The 14,849-nt window shown below is 32.1% G+C and overlaps 2 protein-coding genes across 2 annotated transcripts; one reads left to right on the top strand and one right to left on the bottom strand.

Annotated features, from left to right (window-relative positions):
• The first annotated feature begins 2,548 nt into the window (after nt 1–2,548).
• On the top strand, nt 2,549–5,312 carry LOC142547658 (calcium-dependent protein kinase 2-like). Its single transcript, XM_075656046.1, has 8 exons — nt 2,549–3,463; nt 3,753–3,896; nt 3,970–4,122; nt 4,241–4,356; nt 4,441–4,608; nt 4,703–4,830; nt 4,958–5,057; nt 5,138–5,312. Exons 1-8 carry the CDS (start codon nt 2,803–2,805, stop codon nt 5,240–5,242), a joined length of 1,575 nt encoding a protein of 524 aa, XP_075512161.1. The 5' UTR covers nt 2,549–2,802; the 3' UTR covers nt 5,243–5,312.
• Nucleotides 5,313–5,522: 210 nt separating this feature from the next.
• LOC142547667 (uncharacterized) lies at nt 5,523–7,019 on the bottom strand. Its single transcript, XM_075656058.1, has one exon. It carries the CDS (start codon nt 6,839–6,841, stop codon nt 5,723–5,725), a length of 1,119 nt encoding a protein of 372 aa, XP_075512173.1. The 5' UTR covers nt 6,842–7,019; the 3' UTR covers nt 5,523–5,722.
• Between the last annotated feature and the right edge of the window lie 7,830 nt (nt 7,020–14,849).

Raw genomic sequence — 14,849 nt, 5'->3', positions numbered from 1 at the left:
ATTTCACCATATTAATGATGAATTTATATTTTTAATCTTGTAATATAAATTATTTTCATTTTTAATATTATAATTTTTTATTACTTTAATATTAAGTGTTTTCCGATAAAAAAAAAAAGAAGATAAAAATTGAAAAATATACAACTTAAAAAATCAAAAATGAAAAAAACATATAAATTAGATGGTAAAAAATGAAAATTCACTATAACACGATGAAAAATAAAAAAATAATATTTAAATTATGGGAATAAAAATATAAATTCAGGATTAAAAATAAAAAACTTGTAAATTATAACATAAAAATATAAATTTTTTTGAAATATAAACATTGAGGAGAGCATATAGGTGGGCAGGTAAATGCATATGTGGTTGAAGACAGTAACGATACTTAATTTCATCCTCAGTATTAATATATTTATTTCTTTTCACCTACTTTTTGGCCATTACTGAAATTATTATAGAAATAAAGAACCAGAGAGGAGATCAAACTCGGTTAAAAAAAAAAAAGAGATAATGGAACTAATAAATAAATATATCCCAGAAGAAAATAGGATTAATATAATTTGTTTTTTTTTTAAAATTCTTATTATATATTGATGATGACCGGATGAATTGGGTGAGAGATAAGTGGACAATTTCACAATTGAGCTAGGAGTTGATGTAGGTATATTTGTCCCCTAATACTACTTATTATGGGCTAGGGATAATACATCGAAATAGTTCAAGTAGTGGGTTAATTATCGGTTCATGAATCCCTTAAATTTATTCATGCTCCATCGTCAAGAATTAACGGTTCGAACAAATGTATTTCACCTATTTAATTATGTCTTGAAACTCTTGTGTTCATTTTTTTTTCCAGCTTCTGTGCAGATTTATCATCGTAAATCCTTTCGATGTGATGAATAAGTCATAATTAGTAGGTATCTTGTGAGACGGTCTTACGGATCTTTATTTGTGAGACGGGTAAACCATGCTGGTGTTTAAAATAATAAGTAATACTTTTGACATAAAAAGTAATATATTTTCATGGATGACCCAAATAGAAGATTTGTCTCACAAAATTTACTCGTGAAACGATCTCACAAATTTTTTTTATGTTAATATGAATACAAGATTTTATTTAGATCGCATGGCATCCAGTCTCAACTTATGAATAATGAGAAATTGATATAAAGTAATAAATCAAACATCTACTCGGTAGTGAAAAATATCAGTTTAGATATATACTAATACCGATTCGAACGATTTCTCAAACATTTTGACTTATTTGAATGCCAGTGACTGCGAAATAATCTCCAAAATCAGATTTCTTACTTAGACCATTACATCGATGAATATTTGATTTTGTGGGATTTGGTAGATCCCTGTAAATATGAATTGGGGATATGTAAGTGTAGGACGCAATACTTGTCGTTTTACTAAAAGTTATAGTTATGGTAATCATACAACTCAAATTTTTTAAATCGTATAACACTCAAAGAGTCACGATTCGATCGCTCTCCTAACAAATAATTATTATATCCCAAAAAATTAATATTTAAATATAATAGGTAAAGATATTATATAATTCAATATCTTTGAATTATGCAGCAAATTTTTAAATGCACCAGCAAGTCGACCATCACGATATCGTGACCTCGTGCTCCTGAAGCTTCTATCATTACCAACATTCGAAAATTACAAAAAGAGAGGACCAAACATTAGAGTATCCACCTATCAATTCAAACATACGTTTTTTTTAGACGATATCACAAATTTTTATCTGTGAGACGGATCGACCTTACCGATATTCACAATAAAAAGTAATACTTTTAGAATAAAAAGTAATACTTTTTCATTGATAACCCAAATAAAAGACATGTCTCACAAAATACGACCCGTGACACAGTCTCACACAAATTTTTGCCTCAATTCAAATGTCATTCCACTACAAGACCGAGAAATAAATTTAAATACAACACTTAATACATTTTATTTTCAATTATATATATATATATATATATATATATATATATATATATATATTTTGTAGTATTTGAGAGATGAAACTTTTGGTTCTAACGTGCATTTTTTTTTTAATACTTGATTGTGTTATCGGTGGTTAATTCACGATCTTAGTCCATCGACTTGTACTTTATTTTTCGATTTTAGTTATTTTTTTCAGAGTACTGATGTGACATCAAACACATCAACAACTTTCGATGTCATGTCATCATTTTCTATGTTACATTCGTTGTTTTTTCGAATTACGTCAACACTCGAATAAATATAACTAAAATCGAAATAAAACTATAAATTAGTAGACCAAAATTATAAATTAATCGATAAAAAATAAGCGAGTTATATAAATTTTTTAAATATTCCATATTAAAATTTTGAGGTTTTAATTATATATTGTTCTTATCCTTTTTGCCATGACAGCAAAAGTATATAGAAAACCAGTTAGACGTTGAAAATTCATCGACCCGGAAATTCCTCCACACCATTGCTAAAACACAATTATGTCTCTGAATTTCTCCAAAATATCTTCAACACGGAGAGAGAATCACACAAATCTTTCTTCCCTACGATCTCTCCAACTCCATATTCGCCGGCCTCCTCCGGCAGCTTAGCTTCTTTCTGAGATTTGCATGCATGCAAACATCCTTTCATTAATATATAATCTCCTCTCTTTCAAGTTTCAACCCCTAAAAAAAAACCCTTCAGATTCTTCCTCCGGCCGCCTCTCCACCGCCGTATCCTCCTTTGGTTGACAAGATACACACACACACACACACACACACACACACACATACGTATTCAATGGGTAACTGTTGCTCTGGGAGCACCGTGGATGCTCCGCCGGAACTCACCGCTGATGCAACAGCCACCTCCGTTCCTGATCAAATCCCCTCCACAACTCCGCCTCGGGCTTCCCCGAACCACTCCACCAAGCCCTCCAAACCCACCCCCATCGGCCCGGTCCTCAATCGCCCCATGGAAGACGTGCGGTCCACCTACACCATCGGGAAAGAGCTCGGCCGAGGACAATTCGGGGTGACCCATCTCTGCACCCACAAGCAAACAGGAGAAAAGTTCGCATGCAAGACGATCGCGAAGAGGAAACTGGCAAACAAAGAGGATATCGAGGATGTGAGGAAGGAGGTTAAAATCATGCACCATTTGACGGGGCAACCCAATATCGTGGAGCTGAAAGGCGCGTACGAAGATAAGCATTCCGTGCATTTGGTCATGGAGCTGTGCGCCGGAGGGGAGCTCTTTGATCGCATCATTGCTAACGGGCATTTCACGGAAGCCGCCGCCGCGTCGCTGCTGAGGACTATTGTACAGACTGTGCATACCTGTCATTCCATGGGGGTTATACATAGAGATCTCAAGCCTGAGAATTTCTTGCTATTGAACAAGGATGAGGATGCGCCGCTCAAGGTTACAGATTTCGGGTTATCTGTCTTCTATAAACAGGGTTAGATTTCAACTTAATTCTGCACATTTCTTAGCATTTTCCAAGGTTTTTTTGGACTACTATTGAATAAGGTTTATCAACACATGCAAGATTATTAGCATAACCAAACAATGTAATAATATACAATAATAATTCATGAACTTAATCGACTACTTGAGCTAATATTAAGCCATAAGCATGAAATCACATTACAAATACAAAAGCTAGTTCATGCTTTGTATAAAGGAGTCGATGCAGGATACACTCCTAAGCTTGATTTCACATGTATAATACATTCAATACGTTGTAGGAGAAGTTTGTAAAGACATAGTTGGGAGTGCATATTATATTGCCCCAGAAGTGTTGAAGAGAAGATATGGACCAGAAGTTGATATTTGGAGTGTTGGTGTTATGCTATACATCCTTCTCAGTGGAGTTCCTCCTTTCTGGGCAGGTATATTGCATACAGTCGTCACACGGATCTCGTCTCATTTAACTCAATGTTACGATGATGGATCACTTTGCAGAGTCGGAGAATGGAATCTTCAATGCAATTTTACGGGGACACGTTGATTTTAGTAGCGACCCCTGGCCTTCGATTTCTAATGGAGCAAAGGATCTTGTCAGAAAGATGCTGAATTCAGATCCCAAGCTAAGACTCACAGCCTTTGAAGTTCTAAGTAAGATATTTACAAATATCAGAATTATTAACTAGATGACAAGCTGCATAACATTTATGTAAACGTAATTCTTGATCATCATGAGAAGTTAACATTCTTGCATGTTTAATGTTGTAAGACCATCCATGGATCAAGGAAGATGGTGAGGCACCCGATACTCCACTGGACAACGCCGTCCTTGATAGGCTCAAACAATTCAGGGCCATGAACAAATTCAAGAAAGTTGCACTGAGGGTACTAATACAAATAAACAGAAGATGAATATATATTTTTTAAATTTTGAACGAACGAATAATAATAAATTTCATCGATCTCTAGGTGATTGCAGGGTGCCTTTCAGAGGAAGAAATAATGGGATTGAAGGAAATGTTTAAAGCGATCGATGTGGATAACAGTGGGACAATAACTCTCGAAGAACTAAAGCAAGGACTGGCCAAACAAGGGACAAAGCTAACCGAATATGAAGTTAAACAGCTGATGGAAGCTGTAAATTTCCCCTACAAACTACATATTTTAATTCTGTATATTATTCTATAAATCATAGTAATATTTATTCATGTCACTTGTTCGTCAAATTTAGGCTGATGCTGATGGGAACGGGACCATAGACTATGAAGAATTCATTACAGCAACAATGCACATGAACAGAATGGACAGAGAAGAGCATCTGTACACAGCATTCCAGTATTTCGACAAGGATGGTAGCGGGTAATGAAGTATATATTTGAAAAAAGACAACAAAAAACATGATATTATGACGCTAAAGGTGGAATTTGTTCATAATTTTGGAGTTTATGGATTGAAGTCTTTATATCTTGTTCATCTTATAATTAAGGTACATTACTATAGAAGAACTCGAACAGGCACTCAGAGAGTTTGGTATGCATGATGGAAAGGACATAAAGGAAATTATTTCTGAAGTTGATGCTGATAATGTAAGCATTGGAATCTTCGTAGTATGGTTTTTGTTATACGAAATTGGCAATTAATCAAATCCTTTTGAATATATATACAGGATGGTCGAATCAACTATGATGAATTTGTTGCCATGATGAAGAAAGGCAATCCCGATGCAGCAGCGAATCCGAAGAAACGAAGAGACGGTGTCTTCCCTGAGTAATTTAGTACAAGTTTAACGTGAGGTGGAGATGGTAATAATTATTTATTAGGCTTGATTTAAATCAAAGATGTTAATGTAACTGCTAAAATTTGGAGGGGAAATGTAATTACTTTGAGGCTACTTCTAATAGAAGTCTATAAATGTGATCTGAGGGATTGTCAGATTGGTTAGTTTAGTTTCCGTTTGTTAAAATTACAGTCATGTGAAAGCTATACGCTAACTTGGAAAATTTGGAGGTACTTTAAAGTTTCTTCTGTTGTAGAACTTCAACGAACACAAATGATTCTGGATAATATTCTAGCATTTATTCAATAATGTATTAGGCTTTTTATACACAAATATTTGAATGTTTACATTGGAAGTATAGCTACAATCAAATAGATACAATCGCTTGATGAAAAATGTAACATCAAGAAACACAAGGCAGGATTCTTGGAATCACAGTGTTCTGCAAATAATCTGCAACATTCGTTTAAATAATCAGTTCACCTTTTTCGAGCTTCCAACTCCGTAGCCTAAGCAAAGGGCGAATGACGTTGAAGGCTTGTATTCGACGACTGCCATGCTCTTATCAGAAGGCATCTTCTTCTTCCCACTCCCATTACCATTTTGCTTGAATTTAAAGCTCAACTTACTGAAATAACTTGGCTTTTTTGCTTCTGTACCTTTCTTTATTACCAAATTTCCACTCTTTTCTCTTCCAAATGATGCATACCTCAATAAAAATCCTTTCAGTTTCTGCACCTTAGTTTCCCCATTGGCCCCATTTTCACCAGCAACATTCTCTTTGGAATTCTCGAGTTTCACAGGCGTAGCTGGTTGACCGAAAATAAATTCCCCGGGGCTCGTGGGCTCCTGTTGATTTAGCGCTTCTCTCGTTTGGTCTCGAACCCATCTTGCATAAGCAGAGCCCTTGAACTCCAATGGTCCACTATAGCTATGGGTTGAGATATCTTCCTTATTATAAAGATCTTTATTGCGACTACCAAGATCACTTGGGGATTTTGATACAATTCTGAATGGTGAGTGTGATCTTGATCGCCTGTGCTGACCGTTTCTCCCCGTTTTTTCTTCCTTTACTTTCTGCAAAGCCACCATAAACGGATCAAATCCATCGTTCCAAGCATTTTTACGTACGAATGGGAATCTGCACGCCATTCTAGGAGACTTAGGCGAAGAAGCAAGGGAGGTCGGCCATTGGCTGAAACTGTTGGAATCACTGTCATATTGAAGTCTTGGAGGAAGTTTCAGAGGCATGACTAGGCCATTCAAGAAAAGTTCATCGGCAAACGCTATAGCCGGAAACGAATCCCCACGACTTTGGTCTCTCAGTTTATCTGCAAATCCAATATCCTCTTGATCACCATGTGGAGAACCTGAACACAGCCCAATTTCCTCAAACTGCAACCGGCCGCTGAATATCTTGCCGGTTTCAAACTCAAAATCATCAAAATTTGAGCCCGAATCACCCGTCTTCCTTCGGGGGCTAACCGGAGCACTAGTGCTGAATTCCAAGCTGTTGCTTTTGGTGATCGGGTTTGGTGTATTAGGTGCAGTTACATAGACACTCGAGGAAGAAAACATTGGTTCCGATTCCATTTGGTGCAGAAGTGGCTTTCAAATTCTGTTTCTAGTTCAATCTGTTCGGTCCTGAATTTAAGCGCTGCCTAACATTTACATCAAACTAATATTCAAAGATAGAATCAAACACCGGAAGCAGAAAGATACTCCTACGTGTCCTTAACCATTCACAGCTAAAAAGTTGTCCAAAAGTTATCATAATTTGACCTATCAAGAATTAGCTAGGATGCATGAAAAATATTAATTAATGAAGAATTTACATGATATCAAGTTGGTAAAAGTCTATGACAAGTTACAACTAACTAAATATACATTGAAATTTAAATTTGTCACGAAAGTCTCCAATTTGGGACGAGTTTCAGTTAACAAAATACGTATAAATCGAAAATTTCTAAATTTTTCAAGAGTAGGTCTTTTCCGGTTACTTTTCAACCATATTTCCAGTTTAATGAATGATCCTATCTTGATACTATGCTTTGTACTTGTCACCAACATGACAAATTTAAGCCATATTTACTCTTTTTTAATTGCTTAATTTATAAATTTGCAAGCAAAGACACTGCAAAATTTAACTTAAAGATAAATCCAGTTAGGCGAATACATAACCTCATTCCAATTCAGCAGTCAAGTTCAAAATTTTGGGGTGAAGTCACCACTCTCAACATCAACTCCATCCTCTTTTTTTCCTTAAGTTTGTCGAGGGTGTTTGTTACTATTAAGTTTTGGTAAAAACTTGTGTGAGACGGTCTCACGTGTCGTATTTTGTGAGACTGATATCTTATTTGGGTCATCCATGAAAAAATATTACTTTTTATGCTAAGAATATTATTTTTATTGTAAATATCGGTAAGATTGACCCGTCTCACAGATAAAAATTCGTGATATCATCTCACAAAAGACCTACTCTTAAGTCTAACTCTTTAGTTCAAGTTACAAAGTTGGAACTTTAAGCACGTGCGATGCACGTAAAATATTAACTATTTAATAAAAATTAAAATTTGATTTTAAAAAAAAATAATTTGAATCATTTTTTTTATTATCTGGGTTTAGTCCTTTATCATATTAGACGAATAAATTAATTACGAACTTATATATCTTACTTTCAAAATTGTTTCTCAAATTAAAATTCAAGCTGTTGATTTTATGTTATATAATAAATTATAATGAGCATAATATATAGAACGAATTGAACTGAAACAAATTTTGAAAATATATATATCTAAGCATCACGTATAAGGTATAATAACCTAAAATCAACCAAATTATGAATTTTATAAATGCATAAATCATCATCTATATAAGTGAAGCACAGTAAGGACAAATAATTATTAATTTAAAATATTTATGACTAACTCATCAAAATATTATCAAAACTAATGAAATAATAATATTGATAATAAAATATAACATATAATATTCAATTTAAATATTATTTAACCTCCTACAAAACTTTTTTAACTTTTGCTTTTAAAATTATATATCATATATAAATTAATTTTCAAATACATTAGTTAATGAATAATTTTTTTAAAAGTATATAATTTATATTTTTCATTAAGCCTTCAATTTTATATATATAATATATATATATATATATATATATATATATATATATATATATATATAAATAGTTTAAGGGGGGTGAATAAACTCTTTAAAAAATATTTGCTTTTAAATTTGTTTTCAATTGTTTTTAGATGGTTGAAAGATTTTCTCAAACGGTTATAAATATGAACCGCGTGAAAAGTGCGGAAGACGATTTAATATTTCTAATGATATTTTCAACCGGATGTCAATCTAAACAACAAGATATAGTTTGAAATGTAAAAACCTGTGAAAAGTATAGACACATGAATTTTATGGATGTTCGGAGAAAAACACTCCTACGTTACCCCTTCTTTCTCTGTAGGAAGAATTTCACTAAAAGACTTTGGCTTTACAAAACTCTTTGCAACAATCCACTCCAATCAGGACTTATCACATTGCCTGTTTTGGAACTCTTAGTGATCACTTTACACTTCTGGATTTTAAGAACTCTTAGTTCACCAGACACCACTATTAATCAAATAACCAAAATGTTATTGATGTAAGTAAACAATTTGTTTTAGTAGCACGAATTTTATCCTTGAATGATCAGATAACTTTCTGTTGAATGCGTGCTTGATGAGCGATAACGTATATGATCTTTGATTGCGTTCAAATTCTTTAAGTATGCAGGCTTGAAGATAATCACACTGTTAAAAGCTTGATGATTATGTATCGCTTTGTTATTTTTCTTGCATACTTCCAACTCTTCTTATATAAACACTCATTCAATGGTCGGAAAGAGATGAGTAACGTTAACATGTAATATTTCCAGCTCTTCTTGTATAAGATCTTATTTGTATGTGCTTAGTGATTGTATATGTATGCACATTGGACATTTCAAATTATATGTTTTCTATGATCCATTTTTTAATATCAAATAGGTCTTAGTATTGAACATTTGAAATCATTTGTTTTTTAAGTTTTACAGTTGTATCATAATCAAATTATATGCAATATTTCTGTCACTTATTTGGCTTTGGATTTTTTTCTTAAAATTTCATAAATAGTTAAATATATATATATATATATATATATATATATATATATATATATATATATTCAAAATTTTAAATCAAAAGATCACATAACAAAATTTTATGTATTTAATTTATAAATTTGTCTGAGATGTCTGAGATATAATTTTTTAAAAAATTGCTCCTTAAATTTATATATTATGAGACTAATTTTGGAACTGAATCTAAGAAAAGATTTTAATTCTGATTTTGGTTTCACTGTTTTTGAAAACCATGGTCGGGTTTAACTTTAGACCATTAACGCCTAAATCTTAAACATTTTTAGTAGATGTTTCCAATACTACCAAATTTTGTTTATTGAATTTATAAATTTGTCTGATATATAATTATTTTTTAAAAAAATTACTACTAAAATATTTAAATTTTTTATTATAGCCAACTCTCTGAATTTTTCTATGAGATTCATATTTTATGATATTATTAATATATTAACATTCATAATTATTAATATAAATTCTACTAAATAATTTATTAAACTTTTTACTTTCATTTCTTAGTTAAAAAACCATAAAATCTATTATTATTAAATTTCATATTAATATATTATTATCATGTTATTGTACTATTACATATATAATTATCATTTTTCTTATATCTTCTTGTGATACTATAATTTATTACTTAATTAGAAATTACATTAAAATATAATTACAAAATTGCATTAAAATAATAAAATAACATGTAGAGAGAAAATTAAAAGGATAAAATATTTAAAAGTAGTATAAATATGGATTATTTGAGAAAATTAATATAGTAGTTACATTTTATTCTTGAAGTGATATAAATTACTACAATCAATATATATTATAGTGATAATTCATTAGCATTTGTTAGAATATTAATTATATATTATGTGGAATAATTAAGCTACTAATTAATTATATATGAGATGTAATAAATAAAAAAAATTGATATTTCATTTTTACACTTACAACAATTAGAAATTTACATATATATCTTTATTGAATTTTTGGATTTGCATTGATGAGGAGATCATTTTTATCTTTTGGCAATTGGAAAACATGACCAATGATCTACACTTTTGTAGGTATATAGATAAAAAAAATATTTTTATTACCAAACATATATTCATTTTTAATACATAGATTTTCCATAAATTGTCTAGAAAATTTCCATGCAGTTAATCTAACAACACACAATTTAAGGGGATAGTAGAAAATTTATAATGAAAAACTTTGTTATTTTTTTTATATTTTTATAAGTATAATAGTTAAATATATATTCTTTTAATATTTTTAATGATTTTTTTAAATTAAAAAATCTATTCTTTTAGTATTTTTTTCTAAGAATTATGTATCAAGAAAATGTTATCTCTCTAATATATTTTTATTATCAAATATCTATTCAATTTTATGTAACATTATTTTCAAAGTTTCTCATGTTGCAATTACTTATTAAAAAAAACATTATTATGATCCTCATGTATTTAATGATTGTGTAGAAAATTTTCATGCAATTAATCTAACAACACACAATTTATGGGAATAGTAAAAAATTTACAATGAAAAAATTTGTTATTCTTTTTACACTTTTATAAGTATATAATTAAATATATATTCTTTTAATATTTTTAATGAAAAATATATTTTTTTATTAAAAATTCTATTCTTTTAATATTTTTTCTAGAATTATGTACGAAGAAAATATTATTTCTTTAACATATTTTTTATTATCGAATATCTATTCAATTTTTTGTAATATTATTTTCAAATTTTCTTATTTTACAATTTTCTATTAAAAAATAAAAACACTATGATCCTCATGTGTTTAATGAGTTCAAAAAAATAAATACATCAATTAAATAAATAATCAATACATTACAAATTCAATATCCCAAATTTGCCCCTAAATTTTATAGACATTTTCCACAAATGCCCATGCAATTAATACAAACAATGCATAGTTTTTGGGCAATGTAGTAAAATCACAATGCAAAAACTTTGCCCATCATCCATAATTTTATAGGTATATAGATTATTAATTGTAATAATAAATGTAATAATGATAATCATGAAAAATATGAGAACGGATGATATGTCGGTCTCCTAACCTTGTACTCATTTTATTTTCTTTTGGTTGGAAATTCCTAACCTTTTACCTCAAAAATACAAAAAATTCCTAACCTTATAATTTGGTCGAACAATGGACTTGTGGAGGCCATAGAGCCACAAAATGCATAACCAAAGTGGGCTAAATTGGGGCCACATGTTGTGGTCCATCGGCTCACTAGATTCTAGAATCTTTGTCAGAAGATATCTTTTATTTTTCAATTTTTTTTACTTTTTAGTTCGTAGTGTTTCTCATGAAACTTATGGAGTGTGTCAGACACATGATCGTACCAAATGTGAAATGATCCGACTTCTTTATCAAACGTTATGTGTCCCGATTCGACCTTTAGTTCTAATTTCCTTGGTATGGTTTCAAAACGAAAAAGTATAAAATGAGGAATATGATGAAATTATAGAAAAAAATCAATAAACAACATCAAATTTATTTACATTGTTATGAACATGAACGATATTTTCACAAGAAAGTTGGAGGAATATGCAAAATCTGAAAAAACTAAAATACTGGAAATTGGAAAAACAATACAGATGAACTATTGAGAAAATTTTAAAAAGCTTCACTGCTGCTCTTGTTGGATATGTTTGTTGTGTAATATTCTGATTCTTCTTTCTGCTTTTGTTACACTTCGCGGAGCAGTTTCGGCCATATTTCACGATCGTCCATGATGCTTCGTGGATCAACTTCTCCATCGTGGATTCGTGGTCTTCAACTGAAATCTTCTTGGGCTCGTCCATTGGGCCTCTCCACATTCTGCAGGGTTCTGGCTTTCAAGATTTGGGCTAAACAACTGTCTCCTATCCAATTTGGGCCTTGGTCAATTTGGCCCAAATTTGACTATTTTAATAATTCAAATATATTGTATTGGTCCATTTACAAGTTGACCCAAATTCATAATACGACATATATGAGGAGAAAGAGGGGAAAAAGAAAAGGAAGCAGTGTAGTTCACAACACCTTGCTTCCCAAACTTCTTCATTGTCTTTTTTCCCCAAAATCCTCCAATTCTTCACTGTTTTCACAGCTGATCCTCCTTCACTTTGAGACAACTACTCAACCGCTCACGGAGATCCCATGTCTCATATCACCGTCGATTATATCGCCTTCTGATGTCATCCAAGTTTCTGAAAATTGACATCATCAATCTCATTTACATCAAACCACACCTTCTCGGGGTAGGTATATTCCACAAATTTTCCCAATTCCCAATCACAAAAACATTGTAGAATATGTCACATTTCATGCTGCACTCAAGGTGTTTGTGAATAAGTCTGAATGAGTTTTTGATGAGTAACACCTTGCAACACCCACTGCTTGCACTTCAACAGAGCGGCTCCCTTGGTGTGCATATTCAGAGCTTGGCCTATAGCTGATACAACTTCTGTAATCTTCATATTGAGAACACAACCACACGAATTGCTCTTTCTTTATCCAAATCATTAGCTAGCACTGTATAAATTATCTCTGATTGAGATGGCAGAGTCTGGTGGATTTCAGAAGATTAAAATAGGGTATGTATAAATCACCCAACTGTCATTTTCTTGGTCATCTTCCATCCTGCTTAGTAGATGCTCTTCTTCCATTTTGTTATGTTGCATTATTATTTGAGCATTCATAGTTTTGTTGATCAACACTCCATTATTTATCACTTCGTCCCATTTATTTCACTGGAACATAAGTGGAGAAATCAAGGATTTATCTCAAAGGCCAATACAAGAAAATACCTTAAAGACCAATAGAGATGAAAATTCCTCATGATAGTGCCACTGACCAATCAAAAATAAAATTACCAAGCTTTGATGAATATCTCTGCAACCGGCTGAGCATATACGTATGGAGTGTCATGCACATTGAGAGGAAATAAAACATGCAGACTAGGGATAATAACTGTACTTTTTTGCACTTGTTGCCATGAATTGACAAGTGTTTTTTCTGATGTGTAGAGTTGGAAAAGTGGCTTGAAAGCCAAACTTTGTTCTTGAAAACATGTTGTTAACATAATACATACTGCTTGGGATTTGTTTACATGTATTTGTATTTTTGGCATGTCACATTTACAAAGAAAACTCTGTCAAAATTTTCGAAAAAGTATAAAAACGGCCAAAAGTCTGTTTTCTTCAACATTGATGCAAACATTGCGGGTCAACACTGATTGTTACCAACCAAAAGTTAAACAACAATTTTCAAACAATATTCCCAAGGTTTCAAGATATGCAATAAACAAATTTCACTTCGTCATCGATTTGGCCAACCAACATAACAAATATTCCTCTCAAAATACATCCAGTGCAGTAGATTCTATGAGCAATCATTTTTATTTATTCACAAGTGCTCCATCATTATTTACAAACAAGTTCAGTAAGAAATGACTTAAAAGCCTATTTCTCACATATTTACAGAAATTTCTTATAAGCCAATATGACAAAATTAACCAAAGTGGTCATCCAACCTACTTTTTACAATACTTCTCATCTATTCCAGCTTTATGAACCATCTCTCTCCATCTGTCGATCTTTTATCTGAGCCGGAGCTAAGATTAATTCTCCATTTTTAACTATTCTTCCTCGCTACCTCCACATTCCTCCTCAAATATGACCTCAACTCCATCGATATCCCACAACTCTTGAGATTCCACCTCGTTCACCAGCTGCTGTAGTGTGGCTTTCCACTCGAAAGTTGCAGTCTCTTCTTTAGTGAACTTAGTCATCAACCTCCTCAATAATAGGTCGGACCATAGGTCTAGGAGAGACCATGGTAGTAGGCTTGAGGACTTTCTCATCTAAGAGAGACCATGGTAGTAGGCTTGAGGACTTTCTCAACTGCTTCTTTAACTTTTTGAGTGTTCATGTATATTGGTTATCCCTGCACCTTGTAGTTACAAATTCTAATAGGACCGAAGGCTCCATCATAATATCTAGCTTCTACTGCTTTTAAATTAGATTGATACGACTGTGAATCAGCCTGTACCACTTCCACCTCATTCTTTTTTTCACATTAACATTAACTGATGCATGGATGATGGTACACAATGATTGGTGTGAATCCAATCCCTCTCTAACAAAGCATTGAAGCTAGCACTGGAATTGACCACGAAAAAAGCTGACAGTGAGGATCGAGACCCTACAGTAACTTTTGCTGGCAACACTCCCAAAGTTTTTTGTAGATTCCTCAGTAAAAGCCACCACAAAAACTTTGATAAGAATCAAGTCTTTCACATTCTTTCCCAACATTTGAAGGATTCTGTATGGTAACATATTGATAGCAGACCCATTATCTATCAGTATCCTAGACACCGGCTTTCCATTAACATGCACTATGTT

This window comes from Primulina tabacum, chromosome 1, assembly GCF_025594145.1.
Source record: "Primulina tabacum isolate GXHZ01 chromosome 1, ASM2559414v2, whole genome shotgun sequence".
NCBI classification, from domain to species: Eukaryota; Viridiplantae; Streptophyta; class Magnoliopsida; order Lamiales; family Gesneriaceae; genus Primulina; species Primulina tabacum.
This window is presented reverse-complemented; position numbering and strand designations above follow the sequence as displayed.